At 33.6% G+C, this 25,513-nt stretch overlaps 2 protein-coding genes across 3 annotated transcripts; one reads left to right on the top strand and one right to left on the bottom strand.

The window, feature by feature from the left end:
• The first annotated feature begins 403 nt into the window (after window positions 1–403).
• On the top strand, window positions 404–5,670 carry LOC128164044 (carboxylesterase 1C-like). Of its 2 annotated transcripts, XM_052827761.1 has the most exons (4): window positions 404–514; window positions 770–860; window positions 3,066–4,645; window positions 4,899–5,670. In XM_052827761.1, exons 3-4 carry the CDS (start codon window positions 3,099–3,101, stop codon window positions 5,071–5,073), a joined length of 1,722 nt encoding a protein of 573 aa, XP_052683721.1. In that variant the 5' UTR covers window positions 404–514; window positions 770–860; window positions 3,066–3,098; the 3' UTR covers window positions 5,074–5,670. The 2 variants fall into 2 exon arrangements, with proteins under 2 accessions (XP_052683721.1, XP_052683722.1); XM_052827762.1 differs by lacking the exon at window positions 770–860 and having other exon boundaries at window positions 430–514.
• A 5,499-nt stretch (window positions 5,671–11,169) lies between these two features.
• Window positions 11,170–24,920, bottom strand: LOC128164047 (ficolin-2-like). Its single transcript, XM_052827765.1, has 5 exons — window positions 24,866–24,920; window positions 20,447–20,640; window positions 18,642–18,729; window positions 14,778–14,942; window positions 11,170–12,314 (listed from the first exon to the last, which is right to left on the bottom strand). Exons 1-5 carry the CDS (start codon window positions 24,918–24,920, stop codon window positions 12,055–12,057), a joined length of 762 nt encoding a protein of 253 aa, XP_052683725.1. The 3' UTR covers window positions 11,170–12,054.
• Window positions 24,921–25,513: the final 593 nt, after the last annotated feature.

The following is a 25,513-nucleotide window of genomic DNA, read 5'->3' as shown; positions in this document are numbered from 1 at the left end:
GTTTGCTTCTGGATTGCTATTTTTTCTGTTTTACAACAACAATCCCTGTTTCTACACCATGGTCTCCTGATTTTAGGGTATATATTTTTAAAAAAAACTGAGGAAAACATATTCACTTATATACATTATCTTGTTGAAAAAGTAATTGATCAATTCAAGCTCATGTTATACGTTTTTACAAATATTGAATTATTTAATATAATATTATTTCAAATTTTCAATATTCAAGCACAGTTGAATCAAACGATACATAAACAACGGAATTGAGCAAATTGTGGACAGTCATTGATGTGCAGGTATCAGGTGATCGACATTATTTATAAGGATGCAATATAGGCCCTATCAGTGTTAACAGGAAGGAAAAGCTAAAAATAAAAGTGCATGTTGAACACATGTGATAATGGTTCAATATTTAGATCGCACTAAGAAGGTTGAACAGTGCTTTGTAAATACGGGTGAAGCGGCGTCCTACAATTACAACTTGTATTTCTTGTTTCAGACAGGTATATTCAAGGTAAGATCTGCTTTACTTTTGCTGACATAGAAGGGTATGATAAAAATGAATATAGTTTATAAGAACACAAATGTATTGTTTAATATCTAAAGCTATGATTAATCTGATGCACAAACTTATAGATCGCTGAAAATGCATTCAACAAAAAACAAAAAAAAATTTGAACTTTGAACCCACATTCTCAATTATGATATGTACAAGATGATTCATTTTTCCATAAATAGATATGTCTCAAAATTGTTAAATTGCATATAGATTGGTATATAGGGCAAAAACGGTTTCAGAGTCTTTATTACATGTAGCTGCGGCGAGAAGGATTGAAGGATATATGTTCATGTAATTGCAGGTACGAGTTTATACATGTTTTACATTTCTCATGTTGTTTGCATCTCAGTGCACTCTATATATGAAAGACTGTACTTGCACTCAGCGTTTGTAAGGTGAACGTGGTTTAACAAAAATACAGTTTACTGTTAAAAATTTTAAATAATCAAATCATCGTAGCACTTTGTGTTGGCTCCTTCAAAAAACAGGATTTAATAAGACATTTTCACATGGAAAATATTATGGCAAAGGGAAGGTCTTGTACCGCACATAAATGACTTAAGCCTCTAACGGAACCCAATACGTTCGAAATGTTGACCAATAAATAATTTTATCTGTTGTACAGTATTTGTTTACGGTAGACACATGGATTTTTACTAGGTCACTACTTATTATCTGGGTGCAAGTTACTATAGACAACAATGAATGTTACACCGTTTTATGTTTGGAAAGATGACAGTAAGTCCTTAATAGCGTTATGTCAACTCGATAATATCATGCCAACCGTCAAACTAAATTTTGTTTTTCATGGGTTATTTCTGGTTATATATTTGTACGATCAAAAATGTAACACACAAGGTGACTGAACGTTTTGTTGTTGTTAAAATTCATAGATCTACTTCACTGTGTCGGCGGTGCATGTTCAAGGCTGCTTGGTCCAATTTTATATCGAATTTTGTGTACACTTTTAAACGATGGTTATGCTAAGTATGTGTTTAATAATTATAAACATTGCATTAGTTTTACCGGTCAATTAAGCCAATTAATGTAAACTTTATAAAGATTATCGCGTTAATTCGCCTCATGCAAAAATTCGCCCCGGGCGTCCAGACCTGTACTATGGTTGTAATTACGACTTTGACATCGTTATAAATAAAGGTCATTGATAATGTTCAGACAAATTAAAAATAAACCTGTGAGCATTTTGTTTGCTAATATTTTTTAAGTTTGCTTTGTTTACAATTGAATGCATAACTTGCGGGGTGAATAAATCCAATCATTCGGGGACGACACCAAACGGTTTTCCCATTTCGAAACAATCAAAAATGTAACATACGAGGCGACGGAACGTTTTGTTTGTTGTTAAAATTCATAAATCTACTTCACGATGTCGAAGGTGTTGAAGGCTGCTTGGTGCGCTATGCTAATTACATGTACCTGTTTAATATAATTATAATCATGCTAAAAATTCTGAAATTCCAAAATTCATGATGCATTTTCGTTTGTTTTTTCGTTGGTCCATAAAGGAATTTTTATTTACTTTGACTATATCTAACTTTGAGCTGATGTAAATAGGAGAAAGTCCATAACTTTCTTAGAAAATTAGATAGTATGGAAATTATTTTAGACTGTCATAACCAAAAAATCGGACCGAGCAACTTTGAACAGAAATTGTTTTTATGCTTCATTAAAATGAGTTTAAGGTAGCTCCATACTCGTAAAATTCTCTGAGGAAAGTTGAAAAACCAAACTGATTTCGACTTAATAGACTTAAATGTCATCAATTGTTAGAAAAAATATACATGTCATCACACTTTTTGAGATGCCTGATAAACATAAACTAAAGCATATTTTAGCATTAGAAAAATGTAGTTTTTTTTTCTTAAAAGTAAAATCTTGTAGGCAGAAATTTGGTTTTCTTGTTTAATTTAAATGTCAACTTTATCAGAAAACTAAAATTACAAAAATATTTTAAAATTAATCGTTGGAATAAGAAAAACAATAGCATTTAGACATACAACTGAGAGAAAAGTCAGAAAAAGAGTTATTTCCCCTTTGTATAGATAAAATATATAAAAATTTGGTAATTTAGAATAAAATTAAGTGCGAAAATATCTTGAACCTACCAATAATTCTAATTAAATCCATGTGATTATATTCACATAAAATAAATAAAACTATCTTGCACAATTTTTAAAGAATTTAAAGTTTTACAAAAAAGTGTGACGTCACAGAACACTGGATCTACTTTAAAACATAAAATTACAAATGTTCTTCAATCAGGATGGACAAGGAGAAGTGGAGGAGGCTACCTTGAAATATCTTGACAAACTGTTATTAAAACCAAATAATTATGATTTTTACTGTGGCGATCAGGAAGCCTTAATATTTAAGGGATCTCATTCTACCTGCCATGACTAAACAATTTTTGTCGTACCTTGTTAACATGCCGATTGAACTCATTATGTCTTTAATGTTCATAATTCTGGTTCTTCTTTTATTTCAGGTTCAGAAAAGTGTCTATCTTTGCAATTAAAATATGATAAAGTACTACATTTTTACGATAATTTTGGTAGTATCTTTGGTGAAAGGAGATGACGTGGTTAATGCCGTTGAAGTCAAAACGACGTCAGGTTGGGTTAGAGGTTATGAGGAAAACTTTGACGATGGAAAAGTATTTAGATTTGTGAAAATACCGTTTGCCAAACCTCCAATCGGAGAACTTCGTTTCAGGCCACCTCAGCCTATTGGAGAATGGGAAAAAGTTCAAGGAATTTCTGGAGCGAAATCACCGAGTTGTCCTCAGTGGTACTTTCCTCTTCCTGGATTTAATAGTTCACAGACAGAGGAAGATTGTCTGTATCTCAATATCTATGTTCCTGGTAAAATTTCGACAGCACGAAACCTTTCAGTGATGGTATGGATCCATGGGGGCGGCTTCATTTTTGGAGCTGCTAATCAGTACAAGCCACAACCAATGGTTTTAAAAGGGGACGTCATAGTCGTAACCATCAATTACAGACTTGGACTCTTCGGCTTCTTTACAATGCATGACCCTCTGTTGTCGGGAAACTACGGAATAATGGACCAAATCGAGGCTCTCCGTTGGATTCATAACAACATTGCTTCTTTCGGTGGAAATCCGAACTCAGTGACCATCTTTGGGGAGTCAGCAGGTGGTATGTCTGTTAGTTTGCTAACTCTGATTCCATCCAACGAAGGTTTGTTTAAACGAGCTATATCTCAAAGTGGGATAGTGTCCACTGTTACCGTTGCAAAGAAGGAATGGGAAATAAGAACAAAAGATTTATTCTTAGAAAGAACAAATTGCAACGACAAAGGAGATGTGGCAGAAACCCTACATTGTTTACAAGAACTACCCGTTGAAAATATTACAAATGCTATGACAATGCTCGATATAACGGATTCCCAAAATGCGACTTTTCAAGTTGGAGGACTATATCCAGGTGCAGATGGCAAGCTTATAGATAAACAGATGGTTTATCCGAAATCTCCTGAAGATAAAAGCTATACATTTTTCCGTTCTCTGGATTTTATGTCCGGTACTCTAGACGGTGAAGGCAATATGCTGTACATGGGCTTGTCACCTGAAGTTCAAGAAAAATATAACTTTAATGTCACAGAAAAAATACCAAAAGGTGTTTTATGTGAGATGACAGCTCCTGTCTTTATCAATAACGCAGTGGGAAATGTTCCAGAATTAGTTCAAGAAATCTGTGATTTCTACACCACCACTGAAAGTGTAGATGCCCAAAGTAATAAAGTCTGCGAGTTTTCTGGCGATTCGACTTTCATCGTGCCAAGCAACATAATGCTGTCAATTCACGCCAGAGACAATACACTGTCAAACACCTATCAATTTCTTGTAACCAAGCCGAGTCCCTTGCCTTTTGGAGGAAATCCGCCATCTTGGTTAAAAGGAGCCGGACATGGAGATGACATACGTTTTTTCTTCGACTTCTCGGACATTCTGGAAATTCCGGAGGAAAAAAGGAAAGTAGTTGAGGAAGATCAAGGCTTATCTGAAAAAATCATCCAATACTGGACTAACTTTGCAAAGTTTGGGTAAGATTTGTCTTCGTGATCCAGATCTAAAAATTATTTTGCTTGTAGACCTTCGTTAACGAACATGGTTTATACATTTTTTTCTATGTATCTATAATATTTTACCATAAAATATAAGATTTCTAATTTAAGCGGTAAAGATGAACGATAGAGGTTGACTTGCTTTTTTGGACGACCTTTGTATCTAATTTTTAATTTATTATGGATATATTAGATATAGATTTATTATAATTTTTTTTCGTCACCTTTTAAGTAATCCAAATGGAGAGAGCATTCCAAAGTGGCCATCATATGACGCCAATAGCAAGCAATACATTATCCTCGATGAACCAATTAGAACAGGGGAAAATCTAAAGTCCGGAGCGACTGCTCTTCTTAGTAGAATATTGCAAAATGGCCGTCGTCGCTTAATTCGGGATGAGTTATAAAAGTTGGATGGAGTAGTTATGGAGTGACCAACATGCAGCTCTAAAGAATTGCGGATATACATACAGTGCTCATTTTATGTTAGATTTGAATATTGATCAACATTTTGTCCAATTTTTTTTTACTTTATAAATAAAATATAATTGTAACAACGCTGTTTTAGACCTCTCTTTTCTCAGTATTTTGTTTGCTAATACATTTAGTATGACATTTAACCCCTGAAGTATAGTGTATATTGTCAGTAACTGAGGAAAAAATAGGTATACATTCAGTTTACATAATAATCTAAGTGTAAAGAATAGCCAAGTGGTCAATACGAATAACTAAGTGTTTTATAACTTACATGTAGTTATTATTCAAGTGGTTTTTTAAATTCTTTTTTATTCTATGAATCTCTCTTTACTTGCTGTGTACTAAAGAACAAAAGGTTTCTCCGAAACGTTTGACAATATTCAATCGTTCGTGTCACATTTTAGTGAGATAATTTGAAGTATCATATCGGAAGATGATTTATTTCACAAGAGCAAATATACACTCTTAATTTTTTTTTTAAATGATTTGTCTTTTTGCTGTTTACCTTTTCTGTGAATAAAAGTATAATTTAATTTAAGTTTTCTTATGTTATTATAACTACTTAATATTATTATACACGAATTTATTTTTAAAATTTGCAATTTTAATGCAAAATTCGTATCATTGTGGTGAAAAGGATAGGCGTCCAGACTGGTGTATTTTATCCGAATTGGTTTAAACAGAGATAACTGGTTTGTTTATCCTGATCTTAAAATCAGTTTTATGTCATTAAAAAAAAGTCTAACATAAAAACGGACCGAAGACAGTCGGATTTAAAAGTAATTTTGTAACTTTACGGATATTTCATGGATTTGTAGCCCTCTCTAAAAACTGCAAAATTCAAAGAAAAAAGGCTACAAAATTGCAATTAACTGCGTAACAGACAAACATAAATCTAATCTTTTAAACTAGCTTTAATAAATAAAAGAAATGTATATACACGTAAGTAAAAATCAATAAGAATATTAACATTAATTTCATCATCTGAAAACGTTGACTACTGGTAAACCATAATAATTATACGAGTATACGAAGCTGTACAAGATAGAAATGGTCAAACCTGTAAAAAACATGTCTTGCTCGTCTCAGAAAGCAAACATATTAACAAAATTAACAGATCCCTACTTTTTAAGCTTTTTAAGATAACGTCGGAAATGAAACTTTTTGTTTAAAACTTTTTATGTGTAGAAGTTGAAATATCATACCAATTTCAGACTGTTATCGCAATAAACTGTTGTTGAGGTTTGACAACAACACAGCAACTCTACTCAACATGTCCAGGATTTCGGACGAAGTAGCGGTGAACACAAGTGTTGGGCTTGAGTGTAAAAGTCAGCATCGACTCGTAAGCGATGATCTAAATGTAACTTGCACCTCCTATGCTGGTTGGACTGGCAATTTTCCAATTTGTTGACGTAAGTGTTCGTTCATAGGTTAAAAAAAATATTTATTATATTTATAAGTATCAAGTATACAACTGAACCTTGCAGATCGTTTATCAAGGTACGTTTATGTCGACGATACCAAACGCACTTTTTTAAAGGCTATATTGGTCTCTTTTAGTAGAAGAGCTTTATATAAAAGTACATGTATTGAAAAATACTTTAAATGACAAATTCTATTGATTTTTTTACTATGTAATAGTTAATAGCTAACAAATTATATCCTACAATTTCAGATAGATTTGTAAAATATCTATGTTACTTGAGTATGGTCATAGAAAATATTATGTTTAAATATCTTCTTTTGCTCAGCGGTTCTGATGAAGGAGAGAATGAAGCTGTCTATCAAAGTTAAAATGAGTCATGATAGCCAATAAAGTAATCAGGCAAGAACGGGTGGGTGGAGTGTGGGGTCGTTGCCATATTTAAGAATTTTGATGACATGGGGCTAAGGTTACTTTGTAAGCATGTATGAGAATCCCTGACAGCTCTGTGAAAAGGCTGTGGTATTCGGGTAAACCTTAAGGCCCATGAGCCTCTTGTTAGAGAATTCATTTAATTTTAATATATTTCAAAACAATCATGTTCGCCCATGCGTGGATCCCGAAAATTTTCCAGAGGGGTTATTTAAATTTGCGCGTGGGGGGGGGGGGGGGGGTCCGAGGAATATTCTTGATAATTTCATAATTTAATTCAAAGAAATTCTAATTTTTCAGGGATGGGTCCAGGGTGTTGTGACCCCCTGGCCCCCCTCCCCATGGACCCATGCATGACGCCCGAACACCGTTAAATGTGTCTGTTAATTTCATTACACTGGTAGTGACTTGCTTATCACGACCCTATACTTCGATGAGTAAGCTAGATTGCTTGATGCCCTGAAGTGAAAACTAAAAAGAAGGTTCGTTTTGTTGATATTTAGAATTTCTATTCATTACAATTATGGTCAATGTGTAGGGGGAAAATCTTGAATACACAAATGAATTGAATTTCACAAATGTCCATCTTCAAATGGTGCGACAGACCAAATGTGTTTAAACCATTTCGTCTGATACATGTACTGAATGAACGACACAAAGTGAAGAGCATCATGTCACCATTGTGATGACTCAGGTGACCATTCGACAGTGAACATGGTACATTCAATACGTAACCCATGATTCTTCAAATCAAAGTAGAGTTTTAATTTTTTCTTCAGGATGCAAGTGTCCATGTGATAGAGATAAAAATCAAGTCATCATTCATGATACGAAGGAACTAGAACTCAAGATTGCTGATTTAAAGAAAGACCTAGAAATAAAGAAATCAACAGTGCTTAGTAGTCAACTTCGTAAACGAACATCTGCCAACGATGATCGGGTTTCAGCGAAGACAGTGGGAGCAATTCTTGGTCCTCTACTGATTGCAATGATTCTTGGGTTGATTGTTATCAGTGACATACCGATTCTTTTAAGCCATCCTAGAAATGGACCGTTTGCTGCAGTCGGAAAGAAAGAAAAAAAGGTCACCAAGAAGAATCACAAGAATATGACAACAGATGCATGTGTATGACTACAAATCGTGGAACACTATCTTAATCAGACGGATGATTGTACATTTAGCATTTTTAAAGCATTTCTTAATATAATGTGAACTCATTATATGATTGAAGTGATAAAAGTTATGAATTATACCGTGGCCATGAATATATATACATACTCATTTCTTTTGAAAAAAAATTACGATACATAATGTAGCCTCGGACTAAACGTTTAATGGCTTTTAACACTGTGGATAGAATTATTTGTGGAACAATTTCTCAATGTATGGAATCAGGGGGAAACCTCTAAGGATTTTACGATCACTATTTTTCGGGGGGGGGGGGGGGGTATCATGGAATTTTACAATGAGAAATTGTTTGCCTTCTCTTTTTCCCTCTGTGTCAATAATAGCAAAATGGCATTTTTACGTAAGGAAATACACAGATTGATAAACACGAGCTCTCCAGAGTTTTACAGATGTACGATGACGGTATCGATGGTTTACTTCTCAGTTACAGTCATTGTTGACATCTTTGTAACATTACACGCAGAAATCTTCATTAACGGATAATGTAAGCAAAACAAAATTGATGGTTTTCTGAATAAGAGCTTTTTACGAACGAAGTATACTTTTATAAGCTTATTAGAAGTGAACGACCTGAAGTAGTGAGCTGTTTTTGTTATACTGGATTAAAACGTTTTACTTCCGCGGCCTTATTTTATTTTATGCATAAAGTAATATTACTGTAGTGAGGAAACACAGGGTATGAAGGCACCTTTTGCTTTAAAGCACTTTAAAGAATGGAATTACGAATCATTCCGTGAGTATTATGAGGTTATGCTTTTGATCTAGTCATTATCCAATCCAATAAAGCACGAACATAATTTGCCTCTTTGATGAAAGGTAATAAATATTTAGACTTTATTACGAAATTGATTTGATAGTTTTATCAAAGACAACAGCACTAGAAAATGTATAATATTGGAAAAAGGAATCATTCTATGGGTACAGTTTTGCATCTGCATATATTATACAAAAACACCTATATACAATTGTGTTCTGTCAAGTAAAAACTTCGTAAGAAATTTTTATGCTTTATTGACAATAAAAGCGACTTTTCAGAATAAAATAATATTCAGGATATGAATATTATGAGGTGATAAATTCAGGCTTTATTGGATTTGACAACACCCCATCCAAAATTATTTTATTGGTTAAATGAGTCGTATAATGAAAGAATAATTTCTGGGATAATTTTTCCCCAAATACGATTATTGTACTTCTTGTATATAGCTACTTAACTAAAAATCAGCTGCAATAATTCTATACTAGATGCTCATTGTCATAAATGACCTCAAGTTGCGAAAAGTTCTTTTTTGACATTTCAAAAATATTTGATTTGGATGATTCATCCATTTTAAAAAATAACAACAATATTAATCAAAGTACTGAAAGTACTAAAAAGCGCCAACCTAGCTTGGTTCTAAGAAAATTTACTGTGTGCAAGCGTAGGCGGAAATGAGCCTTATTGAAATTTTGGTTTATGTTTAATGAATATCAATTTAAAGTATCGAAGGCCAGATTTCTTTAAATATATGTTACTTTCTGAAGATGATGTGAATTAAAGCTGAACACGACTTGTATATGGATACTTGCCTGAAAAAAGATATGTTAAAATCACAAATTATACCTTTTGAACAGTAATTTATCACAGTTTTAGACATTTTCTTGCAAAGAATCGATTTTATCTTTCTATATTTTAGCTTCTGAATACGAACTATATTTTTTCATCACTGCGTAGCATCCCGTGCTGATGTACGTAAGCCCCGCAAACCAATCGTATCTACTCGGCCATTTCCGTAACCCAGATAACTGGTTCCCTATACCTCTTACCAGTTTAAATGATGTATATTTCTGCTCATAGAGGGCAGTTATTCCTTGCACCGGAAATAGAAGTCTAACGACAATGAAGCGCTGAGCTATGCTTAGCGCTTTAAAAAGTAATTAACAATGAATTTATCTGCGTAAGTTCCATGAACCGTATTGTCATCATTGTATTGATTATGCACCTTGCTCCATCACAGTCTGTTACGCTCGACCACACCTCAAAACATCCAACTACTTTCCACCAAATATATGGCATTCATGTATGAATAATACGTTTAGAAACATGCTTCCTTACTATATATTCCTTATTTTACTCGAGTACTCAATCCCGCGATTTAACGGTTTCCCATCAAATCGCGAGAACATAAAATCGCGAATGCCGAAATGGTCTTAGAGTTTCCTGTAGTTTATGTTTCTGTCCGAAAAGCAAGAAATTTAAAATTCACGAGACGGGCTTCTAGCAATTTTACGCGGATATTAATTCCTCGCGTTTAATTAGGAATATACAGTTTACACGTATAAACCCATAGAAAAGCGAAAATATTCAAGCCCTTCAGGCTTCACAGAATTTAATCACGTGACCAACCATGTTCGAACATCGTCAAACTTATTTAACTTGCTGTTTACTCCTTAAATACGATTGGGAAAAACGTCGCTTGTTTTTGGAAAACAAGTTAAATAAAAAATTAAATGATAATTAAAAAAATAATTACGTATTCATGCCCTGCAACTCAACGCCACTATTTAAATTTAACCTCGCAGATTCATGCTCAGTTGAATCCCAAGATCACTAAGCATGGGAAACACTTATCAAGTTCATGCGGCAAGGATACAATACAGACTGTTAATTCTTTTCTGACATAAAAATTAGCAAACACTTTGAATAAATCACCGCTCAAACAACCCAATGGATTTGACAATTAACTATTCGTTACACCTAGTATGCATGCCGACTAAACAAGATAAACGAGTGCAAAGTATTCAAAGCTTTATTAACAAATAATTAACCCTCGGTCTTACTTGTAAAACGTTCACATTTATAATGATATGATAAAATAAAAATCAAGTATATATATATATATATATATATATATATATATATATATATATATATATATATATATATATATATATATATATATATATATATATATATATTCTCATATGCTTGATTGCTATCGTGACAGGAATGACAACTATTTCTGGTCATGGACGAGAAAATTTTTACATACATATACACTGTAATATGTATACAATCATTTACTCGGAATTAAATTATTGGGAGTTAATTTTAATCAACTCTCCTATGCAGTTACTCATACAAACCAGAAGTGAAACAGTGTTTGGACCTCAGCACAAATCATCGCTGCTGACAAGACTTAGTTCTTGAAAATAATTGATAAATTAAATGTAATGTATGCTAAAGCATTGTTTTTCAAGGAAAATTATTTATAAATACCTTGAAAATAGTCAGATTTTAAATGGTACGAATAATTTAGATATTTTTTGTAGTCGTATGTATTCCTACGCCAGAGTTCAATATAGTCTCGTTCAACTCGACGCTCGGCTGTCTCCATAAATCTCTGACAAGCAGAGAGTCTCTCTTGCTTGTCGGAGATTTACGGTGTCAGCCGAGCGTTTGGTTGAACGCGACTAGAGTTCAATATTGCTTGGATCCATACAATTTTCGAGAAATATTTCTATTACTGATACATAGTTTGATTGAATTAATTTTATCTTAAAATATTATTTAACATCATTCATATGGGGGTTTCTCGACATTCTTGTCGAAAAAGTCCAAAATTCATATTATAAAAATGTGCGTAATTCAAATACAAATTAGAAACTTGTCATGCAAAATAACATATTATTGATATTAAAATAAATAAGCATCGACAAAATCAATTCCCGTCAGTTCTTCAGTACTTTGATTCATGGTAGGCTTACTCTATCATGTTTATTGTTATTATTTGGTTAATTAACGACCACTTATTCAACATAAAGCATTAGATTGTTTGGTTCAGGGAATTTTTTAATTAATTTTAAAAAAACCCATAGAGCAAACTAAACTCTTCTAACCATCAGCCGAATTGTTTTCAAAGAATAATAATTTGTTAACCAATGAAAATAAGTGATTCCTTCTCCATACAAATTCGTATTTCCCACCAAATACAGTCCATTAGGATTTGCACAATGACAGTCTTTATACCACCAAGCCCCTTTGAAATCGACCGCACAATTTCCGGTTGAGCGAAGGTCATTATCCTGATCCTTTGTTGTAAACATAAGTGTGTTAATACTATCAGAACTGGAAAGACAATCCGCTGAAAATAAAACAAATATTAACACTGCAAACAACTTCTTACTTATTTATCCTAATAGAAAAAAGTGGTGTCAATTGCATAATTATTCTATCCCAACACAGTGGCTTACATATACAACATATACATGTGTAGTAATTAACTGCTATAGTAACTTTGTATCACGTGTAATAAGAATGATTTCTAAAGTTGATAAAAATTAATATTTTCTATATTGATAATTTTATAGTGGGTGCTTTCTAAAGCCCTTCTTACAATTGGCACAAGAGCACTTTACAACACTTTGCCAACGGAATTTTTTGGCTTCGCACGAGATATCACATACGTTGCACGAGCTCTCACGTTCGTTGCATGTGTTTTTGTGGTCGCATCAAGTCTCTTCAAAATAGTTGACACATCCACACTATTTAGACGAGACTAAATGGGATCCAAATTATTGCAATGCAACGCATGAACATAAGTACGAAAGTTTTACAACGTTTTTGGCAAAATTTATCGGTTTTAGTTTCCATGCTTTGCCACCAGTATGTACTGGATACAAGGTTATTTTTGCCACCTGGCATTTTCGCCTCTACTTACGGTATTGGCTCGTCTTGAATTCGTCCTAACAATGTTGTCGTTAAAGAAAGATAACATGAGACATTGGAATTCGTAAAGTATTAATTAACTTACAAAAACGAGCGAACTTCAAGATATGTTCGCTATCAGCAATTTTTTGGTGAATGTTAATCTACCGTGAATATTGAGCTGTGTATTCTCAAATGTTATAGATGGGATGATTAAGATCAGCTAAAATAAAAATCATAATTATAAATATAATGTATGATTTAATTCAATTAAAGGGACTTGGACACGATTTTACATAAACATTTTCTTTTTCTATGTATAAAATTGTTTACTTGCTCATTTTGAATGATTGACCAAAATTTGAATGTTAAAAGTCAAGTTATAAGAGGGATTCAGAGGAAAGAAATCATTGTTATGTAAACAAAGCTCGAGTCTTATATTTGTTTAAAAATAATGTTAAGTATGGAAATACCAATTGTTTTGGACCAAATGACTCGTGGCAAACAAGGTAAACTGGTTCAATGTGTTCATTGATAATATGGTAAACGAAAAAAAACAACATTTGATTTAGACTTATTCCAATAAAACACATATGTAAACCATAACAAAGTTCGAGCTTTGTTTACAAAAAGATTTTCAAACTCTGTTTCTTGCTTATAACTCAATATCTGACTTTAAAATTTTGACAAAGCATTAAAAGTACCAAACTTAACCATTCTAAACATTAAAATTGGAAAAATAAAATTTTAAATTTAAGCTCAAATCCTGTTCAAGTTCCTTTAAACAACTATATAAAGATCCTTTTCACTTTATCTTTTAACACCTCTGCAGGGCCATTGTTGAAAAAAAAACGGGCGCTAATTGTCATTGATCATCTCGGATGTCTTCTTTGAAACATCCATTTGACCAACGTTTTCTGCGATCAGTATTCATACTTAGCAGTTCTATTTTTAAGATTGATATTTCATAATGAAAAATAATGATATTATCGATTATCCGTAAAATTATAAACTTAAGGAAATGTACTAACACTTGAACTCGTGTAATTTTAGACTTAAACTGTATTCATTATAATTGTAATTTACTGTAGTTCTAAGACTCTTTCTTTGGAATTTTTGAATATAGTTAATTACAATAGTCCAATATATTTCAAGACTGAAATGTAGAGAAAATATGTCCCTGACAATTCATCACTGATGAATTGCCCGAACAAAAAGAAATGATTACTTAATATAAACCATTTAGTATACTAATATAGAGATACACCTAAAAATGAATAACTGTCATTTGATGGGCAAATTGTTGATTAAATGTCCGAATTGTCTCTATTTAGATGTGGAAAATGATATGGAAACGATTGTCTGTGTCAATTTTCCCATTAAGTCAAACTTTCTTGTTTCGCAACAATCCTCTCAGAAGGGGGGTGGGGGGGGGCTAGCCTAATCCTTAGAAATATTGACAAGCACCAAAAAAAAAACAAACAAACAAACAAACCCCTAATTCCCAAAATAATGAAAATCCTAAACCGGGGGGGGGGGGGGGGGGGGGGGGGGGGCTAGATTACCTATGACTCCAAAATCTCATATCTTACGAACAATTATCTTTCCTGCAAGAAAACGTGAGGGGGGGGGGGGGGCTGAACTCTTTATCATGCTATGTGCCTAATGATTAGGTCTAACTTTGCAAAAAAAAGGGGGGGGGGCTAAGCCCCCCTAGCCCCCCCCCCCCCCTCCGGTTCCGACGCCTATGCAGTCTAAAGCAAGGACCGTGCATTGCGCGGTCGGCGCGCTAGGTTCCGTCTGTCAACAAAAGCAGTATTTCGGTCTTGCCTAAATGCCCGAGTAGTTATATATATTTAATATAAAAAATATCATTCTAAGCTATAATGAACATATTTACCAACATTTCCCGAATAGCCAGCTATACTTATTCTGTATATGCTTGTTTCGTCATTTACATCTACATGGGAATACTTGACGTAGCGTGTCTGGCCTGTGAAATCACTCATGTCCATCCGAAGTTCATAGTTTCCCTGGTTCAGAAGATGATGAAGCTTCTCGTTACCTGAAGTTGTAAAAATATTACACATTAATTAGCAATATTAGCCGAATCGTTCAAACGAATATTCAACTTCGTTACTGAATGCTAGGTTCCCACTGTCACGCGATCTGTTACGAACAATTCAATTGAAATATCGTGACTCATCGTGGAAATTCTGTACTCTATAATTCAAGGGTAAGGTACGAGATGAAGTGCATCGATTCGTTTTTATGGGCGTCGGAACCGGGGGTGGGGCTGGGGGGGGGGGGAGTTGGAGAGCTTTTCTCTCCCTCCACTTTTTTTACAAAGTTATACATAACCAAAGACCTTTTTTTTTTTTGCTGGTCAAGATTTTTGATAAGTCAACCCCCCGCTTTAAATTTGCTTCGGACGGCATTGTTCCTTATGAGATTTATTGAGCTTTGATACGGAATGGCCACGACATACTTCATATTTCAGGTGACGGGATCTGCCATGATCTTATTGCTCAATTAGATATGATAAAATACGTTCAGATAAGATTGCCAAGGTAGAGTTCCCTATTAAATTTCAAATTGATACGAAGATCACCATAAGATCAAGTCTCCGCATCGGGACGATAATGTACGTGCATATACGATTGTATACATTACAATGTGTTCATCACAGACCGATGTGCTCTGTTGCGATGAGAATAGTGGCGATTTTTTCACAATCAAGATGGAAGACAATCATGATTTGAGATACGATTTTACCCGATCATACATCTATTTACCCAGACTGACCATTTTGACACATCTCATTCTGAACACAATTCACAAAATTTAACGATTAGGTGGTACGATGAAATGTGACGTGCTGCGCTTAGTAACGATACAGTGCGATCTAATTCGATGATAATAACTAGTTCTGTAATTACGATAGAAAATCGTAGAAAATTTTTTGACAGTCAAACATCTTCTCGTAAGATTATCACACCTCGAAAAAGGTGGGGATTTAAGAGGATAACTTTGACTACTCTACGATTAAGACAGCAGTTTCAATCGCTCTGCAATTCATGATACATGTAGTGGGATCGTAGCATTAAAGTAACATGTACACAAGAAATAGAATTCATACCAAACCAAAATTCTCCAGTTAAATTGCCAAAACCATTTTTGTACTCGTCCCATGTTCGATAAAAGTCTTGAGAACCATCAAGTCGACGTTGAAAAACCTAGTCGAAAATAATAATTTTAGAGAATTTGTAACTGTAACATTATAGAAAATATGTAAATGCAACGCCTGCAGTACACGTAACAGTAAGAATATCACTTACAAATACAGATATATAATCGCTGAAGCTGTTTTCGATCCTGCACTTAAATTAATTGTTTACTGAGTATATCATAATTCAGAAGTATTTAATTACAATGGTAGTAGCATTGTTTTGAGATTATTGTTAATTAAGCAGATGGATCTATTTGCTTTATGTTATCCATTTCCAGAGGCATCTCGGTGGGTTTTGTCCTTAAAGGCCCTGTCACACCAAGCTGTGTCCCCATGGCGTGTTCACGGCGTTGTAAAATTCATGGAATCGTCGTAGGATCGCAAGGAAAATTCAGAAAAAATGTTCAGTTTTATTTGAAAATTTTACAATTGGAGATGTCACGGCGTCCTGACGGCGACCGAGGCGTTCTTACGGAGCTCCCACGGAGTGTAATTGCGTTTCCATGGAGTTCTACTTGGCCATTAACTGCGCTCTCGCTGAGTCTCAGCCGAGCGCTCATGACGTGCTAGGAGTTTTTATCGTGCGCTGACCTCGTGCACAAGACGTTCTTTTCTTTTTGGTAGGTTAATATTGATTGTACAATTTGTATGGGAAACAAACAAGAATTTACAACTAGTAAATAACTGATTAAAAAATTGTTTTTATTTTATAAAAAGGTACATTGTAATTGAAACATAATTACTTATTAACAATTTGTGAAGGACTAGGACAAACTCTTAGTAGTCAGGTCTACAAAAAAGATCTGTTATTAGTTCAACTTGTTAGAAAACAAAGAAAAGATGTGAAAACATCAGAACCAAATGGCATGAGTTCCATTTACGTCCATTGATAGGTCTTGGAATATTGGCAAATGCTACTTTTAACATAGTCATCTACATCCAGTTTGATAATTATTACATCGTTTGCTGTTTACAACAGCCATTGTTCGAGTTTTCGTGGTCTTGATGGCAACACACTAGAAACGCCGTGGGAGCGCGATATAAACGCAGAAGAAACGTCACGAGAGCGCGATGAACGCAGCAACATCTCTTTGTGGTTGCTGTGTAAACGCAGCCAAATAAAAAGAAAGGTCCAAACGCTGTGGATGCGCAGTGAGAGCGCTATAGAGACGTAGTGAGAGCGCGATAGAGACGCAGTGAGATCCCAAAGGTCTCCGTGAGGTCTCCGTACAAGCACAATTGACTTATCACTGCGTCTACACTGCGTCTACACTGCGACTAACTGCGTTCCTTGAGCGCGCCGACGGAGCTCTCGTGGCGCTGTTGGAGATCTTACGGCGCTGTCATGGCGACCTCACTACGCTTCTACGGCGTGTTTATCAGAACGCTGAGCCACAGCTCATACTTTGTGTCTGTTCAAAGTGCGCGCCGTCGCATGGCGTTTTAAAATGTTTAAGGCGATCCCACCGCGACGGACGAAGATGCCGTTGCGTTGCTACGGCACGTAGGAGACTCTACTGCGTTTATTTGGCGTTTTACATTATTTAAGGACGCAGCGGGATCGCCGTGAGGACGCAGTTCCTGTGTGACAGGGGTTTTACCTTGGCGTTTTACATTATTTAAGGACGCAGCGGGATCGCCGTGAGGACGCTGCTCCTGTGTGACAGGGGTTTAACATTGTTACGGACACTTACACGTGGTACTTATACATGAACGTAACTGTTTTATTCACTGAGTAATAGCCTTAAGAAAGAAATGAAATGCAAATACTATTTATATACATTGTAAATGTTCATCCAAAAAGTACTTACAGTCCAACCTCCTCCATCCGTGGTCATTTCACATAAAGCTGTCACGTGACCAATGACGGGGAGTTTTATTCTATATAATCCATCGGGTAGATAAGGTGCTAGATTGTGGAAAGCTGAACAATCGGCCATATCATCATCTGTAGATTTTACTCAGATTTAAAGGAGGTATAATTATTCAAAAGGGACATTAGTGTTATGGCACGGTTATTTTTTTTTATTTTCCTTGTGTTTTTTTTTTCATAGTTACAGTATGATATATCCTAGTCATATTTATTTAAAAAATTAATTCATATACAGAGGAAAAATGCTTGAAATTATTGTAAGAAAAGATACACTATAGAATTTAGAAGGATTCCTAAGAGAAGCTTTGTCAAAAATAATGCACAATCACTCCCGTTAACTAACTATAATATATGAAAGCCTTTATTATTTCACCACATAAATAACTTTTGTCCTTTTAATCAGAAGAGCAAAAGAGAATTGAAATAATTAGTTTACTTTCTTAATTTTGAACATTTGATAGACCTTAATACAAAAACTATTTTTAAGAAGGAGGGTTTTTTTCCCAGATGTCATGATATTGCATTGCATACCATATTATTGAAATCGTAACTGTAAAGCACCAAACGTTCAAAGATACACAAGAAATAATTAAAATGCATATTTATATATTTCATTATAAACTGATGATTGTGTGCATTTATATGTAAATTGAATTTCTTACCTTTGACGCAGAACGTTTGTTTGCTGGCCAGTTTTACACACTTCTGATCCTCTGTGGAGCCAAGAGCACCGTTTGTTTCGTCTGTCAGCTTAAGAATAAAATACCATATAAACCTAAATGTTTCAGAATAAAATATGTATAAAAGGAAATTTCCAAGTATCTACACCATCTTAAAATACATGAAAATACAAAAATTAACTTGCATTTAGTACTTAAAAAGAACAATGAATGTTATTTACAAACCCCCCCCCCCCCAAAATCACGGCTTCTTATATTGATCAAACATAATTTAACCAAGAAACCAAGAAAATGCGACAAAATGGTTTTTACACGACTGCCTTACGCGCACATAGCAGGCCCTTGTCAAACCGTGTAATAACTTAAGGCCCTGTCACGCTGTCACGATTATACTACAATTAATATTGTTCACAGATTACTAGAAATTAAAAGTAGCTACTATTTGCAAGGACAGACTTGCGATGATTCTACTAACGGTACCTTTTTAAATCTAGTACGACATGACTACGATTTCAATTGGACAATATACGATGTTTGTTATAACAGAGCGAGTTGTGGGGATTCATGTAAGAATTTTGGCGATTTAGTAACAAACTCATTGAAATCTTTCTACGAACATTTAAGATGGAAAACGATTTCTAACGATACTCTTAAAAATTGGCAAAAAAATGGTACGACTGATACACTATTAATATTCCTAAGAATTGTATTTTCATAAAACAGTTAAATGCAAATTTTTAAATTTTTTTTTACAACATATAGATGAATACTGCAATCGGTGTAATAGTCCTAGACAACATGATAACTTATATATGAAGATGCGTGTAAAAGGTGTAATTTTGTGGGTTAAAATGACAAAAGAAATTCATTTTGTGACAATATTTGCAACTGTGACTAAAAATTTTTTTGAAAATTTGCTGACGGACATTTATGTTTTTGATTGTAAGCAAAACAAGAAGAACGTGATATGACTTATGATGAATTTTCATATTTTTTTTAATAACTAAAATTGCAAGTATCTGTACAATTTCGAAAGACAATGTACTCCAGGTAAAACATACAAACCTGCTGAAAGATGTACTTAGTAACCAAAGGAAAATATTACTGTTAAACACTAACCATTCTTGTGTTTTTGTTTTAACTCGTGGTTCACTTGCAAAGTTTTCGCAATGCAATAGCTCCCAACTGTATCAAATCGAACATACATCCCTACTCATTCGAGGGACACTCGAGAGAGGCTCCAGAACCAGTCGCAGAAACTCGTAGACGCATTTTGCGAGTTTTTTAACGAATGCCGATGATTAACTGCGAGTACAATGCGAGTGCCGTGCAAAAGTCTACGATGTTTTAAATCTGTATTGTGGACACGATTGCTTTGAACTTGCTCAAAACAGTCGCCGTGTTTGGCTATTTGCTGCAATAAAGGACGACAGCGTCCGACCATCTTTACAATGAACTCCGAATAAGTGGGATTTTGTACGCAATCGTAGCTCAAATCGCAAAGGTGGGAAAGGGACTAAACTTATTTCCTCATACAGTTACTCTGTTGCACATTTTAAATGTATAACTTTTAGTTAAACTTTAGTTGATTATTTTTACATAAAATTCCTTACATGTAAACCACATATAACAAAACATAAAATAATAAATGTAGAACCAATAATTAATTTTTAATCGTATTTAAAAAACAAGAATGAAACAAGAATACGTTTGAAAATAAATAAATAAAAAAAAAAAATACAAAGAAAATCTGTCTATACTTAAAATGTAGACAATAAAATATTTACCTGATTAACGGTAATGCTCGTGTATTCTGGATTTGACTCAAAGTCCTCTCTAGATGACACAATCTCACATAACAAATGCTTCCTTCTGTAGTTTACTCCTTTACACAGGTTTGGTCTTGCAAGACATTCTTTTTCACACTGTTGTTGACCGACAGTTGTAATCACGTGTGCTACTGGTCCAACAAATCTTTGTCCTTGTACAATACCATCAGCAAACCCATAAGAAAAGGGTATACTGATAAAATAGAATAGAAGAGTAACAATTCTTTTTTCCATGATATAACGCTGGCAATAACTATTGCACAGTGAAATTTACAGAGTTATGAGATACAAAGAAAATTACGGAAAATCTCCAGCTTTTATTATTCATGTATACAGAATTCCTCAAAAGGGATTTTCTTTCTTTGTTTAAAAGAGTCGTCCTAATATCAAAAATAGTTGATAAGAATATTATCATATTAATCCAAATCAATAGAATAATTGAATAAGTTTATCCCCATAGATACAGAAAGAATAAGTCCAATGGTGATGAGACCAGTATGACAGACTTTATATCACAGATTATATCATTGATCAATAAGAATAATTAAAAAAAAAAATACAAAATAAATGTCGGATCATTATTCATATTCATATTATAGATTTTTTTTGCAGACGTTTACTTTCTTCCATCTATTAAAGCCATATGAGCTGTATTTTTTAAAGATTTTTTTTGCTGCGAAAACCTGCTGGAATGATAAGGCTAAATGTAAATTTTTTTGATAAATAAGATTTTAAAATATCATGAATTTTTGAATATACAGCAGATCAATTTTTGTACAGGGCGACAATAATTCAGTTTTGCTTCAATTAAGGCTTCTTTACAGCCTTTCACACAAAAATACGGCTAACAAAATTTAAAAACCATGATATTTTTTGTCATTTAAGTAGATAATAACATTTTCATAAAAAAGATTCCAGCATGAAAATTGCAGCTCATACTGCTTTAAATATGTGTAATGGTAACCAAAGCAATTTATGAAAGCCTGAAAAGTTACTATAATAAATTATTTCGTGAAAACTTTGGTCAGTACTGAGGCTTTAACAAAAATGATATAGAAACATGACATGTGATATTTATTATTTGACACATTGAGGTTTTCAACAGAACGGGGTGCACTTTAAATATTTGCAGTAGTCTGCAAAACCAGAACATTTTCTTCTTTAAAAAACGTCTGCAAATGCTGTCTTGATAAATATATTCATACTTGGAATAAACATTGCAATTATTTCTTTCCAAACATGTTTGATTAAAAACTATAAAAACTATAAAATCCATACCTGTATTTTGAGTTGTTCCTTTAAAATCGAAAGTGTATCAAATGCAATTATCCTCATAACAACGTAACTCTATAATAGTAATCTACATTTGAAAAATACATGTAAATAAATGCTGCTTTTTAATTCTTGAAAGATCACAATGCAAAAGATTGAGAATTAGAAGAGATCGGAATATACGAAATATATCACGTTCAACCCATGCTTCGTTTTTGATTTTTTTTTTATTACGTATTTAAAACGTAACACAACATTTGTCCCCTTTATTGTGGAATTCTGTTTGATTTCACCATGATGTCACAATGAACAAGACTTGAGAAGCGGAAACTGACATACACTCAGCCAAAAGGGAATTGGCTTCACTTAATCATGTGTATGGATATCAGCACAATACAGCACAAAAACCAAACGGAATATATTCAACACCACTGTAATATTTTTGTTGCTGTTTGCTCTGAACTCTGGAGAAACAATCAAAAAGAATTATAAACAGCTAGTCGATAAATTCCGCTGGGAAAGCGTTTGGAAAATCTTCAAATATAATTAAAAGGTAAATGGAATCTAAAAGATTTATTGAGAAGGCCATGCATTGTACACTTTAAAAAAAAAGGTCTAGCGTAAACGAATGCAAAACCACAGTGTGCACCCAGTTCTTTTTAAATTCCTATTTGTCAAAGATTAAATAGCATATTTCATGGTGCTATATAACTTTCGGCAATGCATCAATATTGAAAAAAAAATCATTTAATAATATACATCCTCAAGTCTTTCATCATTTACTTTGGTAACTATTGGACTTCGGTCTCTATCAAATGAAAATATTTTATTATTCTTGTAATGTGATTTAAGATAATATTATTCTTATGAATAAAAGAACGACCCTTTACCATTGAAAAAAAATAGTTGATAAGCAAACGTTTTGCAGGAATCCGTCTATATTTTTTTCCCCCAAAATCTTGGCATTTTTTTTTTATTTTATTCTTTACTCATATCAAATACAGTTACTGTGGTTTCATTAATATTCAAGGGTATCAATTTTCGTGGAAAAAGTGAAAATCACAGTTTCAAGGATATGTAAATTCGTGGCCAATGACCCTATCAATACAAAATGTTAATAGATATTGCACTTCAGTGTACATTAAATTTCGTGGATCAACTTAACAACGAAATCCACGAAAATTGGTATTCAACGAATATTGATGAAACCACAGTATGTAACTTAAGTCCTATGAGAGAGAAATTTGTTTCATATTATATTTTATTGCTATACATTTCTCCTATGGATCTGCTGGCCATTCTGTACAAATAAAAAAGATTTGTAGTACTTATAGTACAGGAGACCATCGGTCAACAACGACGTGTAAAAGAATGCCTCTCAAGACCAAACCTATATATTATGTAGGTAAAGGAGTAAGTTATCGAAGAAAGCATCTGATATCCAAGATATTGTCTTCTGTAGAGGAACAGGATTCAATCTCTGACTACACAAGAATGATCATTAATCACGTAATCATTGCTTTTAGAACTAGGTCTAGGTGATGCATGAAGGATAATTATAAGGAATGACAGCGATGTTGTACGCAAAATTTAACAGGTCCGGCGATAAACGGATAAGTCTCAACCTGGACTTCTACCTAAAGCCTCTGGCGAACCGTGCTATGGCTCTCACCACTGAGCTATAGAGAACCTAATATGTTAACTGACGATTATAAAAGACAACAACTGAACATCAACTGGCGTTTTTAATCATGGCTGATTAATTGAAGTTGAACATGCATTTTAACAGCCGACCTGCTATCGAGTGGATGAGCAGGTATATGGCTGTAAAAATAAATCAATAATATTCAATCAATAAATATAGATCATTCACATCAGCGATAAGATTGTTCAAAAAATCAATCAATCAAACAATCAATCAACTCATAGTTAATCAGTCAAATTGTTCGATTGATCATTATATATAAATCAGCGACACCAGATCTAGCGCTAGAAATGCAGGCACATTTACTCCATACAGTTTTAAGAAACACCACTTTTATCTCAGAGCCATCTTTTAAAAACCAATGACGTCCAAATTTAAAAATAAAAATTTACAAATTTACATTTAACTTTCGAAAATCCACTTTGGAATAAAGGATTTTTTTCCATTTGGTATTTTTTCATTTCAAAATGTCTTATATCTGTTATTAATTGAAGATGAAAAATGTATTTTTTTTCTCACCTAGCTCCTTGTATTAAAAAACATAATTTAAAAATGTACCTTCCTTAAACAATATGATATTGTTAAAAAATTACAAAATAATTATGCAATTGAACTGAAAATAATGTATAAATTTTGTGAAGATTTCTAAAATAACCAGTTAAGACATATTTTATTTTAGCTTTTTAATTACATTTCACACTTTTTATTGAGAATGCTTTACACGAACTTGCGTTACAACTGAACAAACTCCAATATATATTTATCATAACAGTTACGCAAAGTCTGTTACCTATTGAATTTGAAGACAAGACAGTAAAACTAAATTATAGCAGTACAAGGAACATTTTTTAATTGCTATGTTTAGCTCTTTCATCAAATCCTAAACAGTTACTATTCCTCTTGAGGAAGCCCCAGAGAAAAATAATTCCTTCACATGCTTGATCAAATATCTGATTTCATCGAAAGGTTGATGATACAGAAATGATGCATTAAATATCACTGACATTATCTTGTCATAACCGTTTATTAGAAAACATATATAAATGAGCAATGGGAATAAAGTTGAATGTTGTAAGAATTGTAATTGTTTCATGTAACTATGAAAGATTTATTTGGATGATGACGTCGGAAGATTTCATGGAAATGATCAAGTCCTGAAAACATCTCATAGCACTGCACAAATTCCATGGCTTCGTAGAGTCATGCATCTATATTATAGTGGATTGTTCGGATTCATGTTGCAATTATGTACTATATCCTATGTTGTTGGATCTTCTGTAAACAAGGTATTTGGGGAACGTTTTGCTGGACCGGTCACAATGGTTGCCACAATTGTCGGTCAACAACAGTGTGTAAAGGAATGTCTGGCAAGACCAAAGCTGTGTAAGGGAGTCAATTACCTGAAGAAGCACCTGCTGTGCGAGATGGTGTCATCCATAGAGGAGTCAGAGCCATCATCAGACTATACACGAATCAGCATTGACCACGTGAGAACAATTTTTTTTAGAAATGGTTTGACATTGGTCAGAAATTTAAAAATACATCAACCTAAAAAGTGTTTTAAAAGTTTATAAAAACATTTTTGCTAGGTATCATTTAAAAATTAAAACCATTTTATATTGTGGAACGTAGTCCTTACCTAGAAATATCAGTTGTATTTATTCTTCTTTTGTTACCATTTTTTACGACGATAGTGTGGATCTGCTGTATTTTAAGAAGACACACCCTTGCAAAAATGTATTGTCGCTTAATTTACTGGGAAACATTATACAATTGCAATTAAGAAAATTTCATTTACATGTGTTATAGTTTAAGACTGTTTATTGCAGCAGTGAACCACAATGTAGGTACAAATGCAACGAGATGATTCAATACCAACAAAAAGCAATCATACATCATTTGTTAAAAAAGGACGTTAATATAAAATTAATACATATAATGAAAGTAAACAAAAGATTTTGTTGTTTACTAAGTATTTATAAAAAAAGAGGTATTGTCTTCTTAGAATCGAGGTAACCAGGAAACAAAAAAGAACATTTCTGTTAGAG

The sequence above is a fragment of the Crassostrea angulata genome, chromosome 9 (assembly GCF_025612915.1).
Source record: "Crassostrea angulata isolate pt1a10 chromosome 9, ASM2561291v2, whole genome shotgun sequence".
Lineage (NCBI taxonomy): Eukaryota > Metazoa > Mollusca > Bivalvia > Ostreida > Ostreidae > Magallana > Magallana angulata.
Note: the sequence above shows the minus strand (reverse complement) of the source record. Positions and strands in the feature narration are given on the sequence as shown.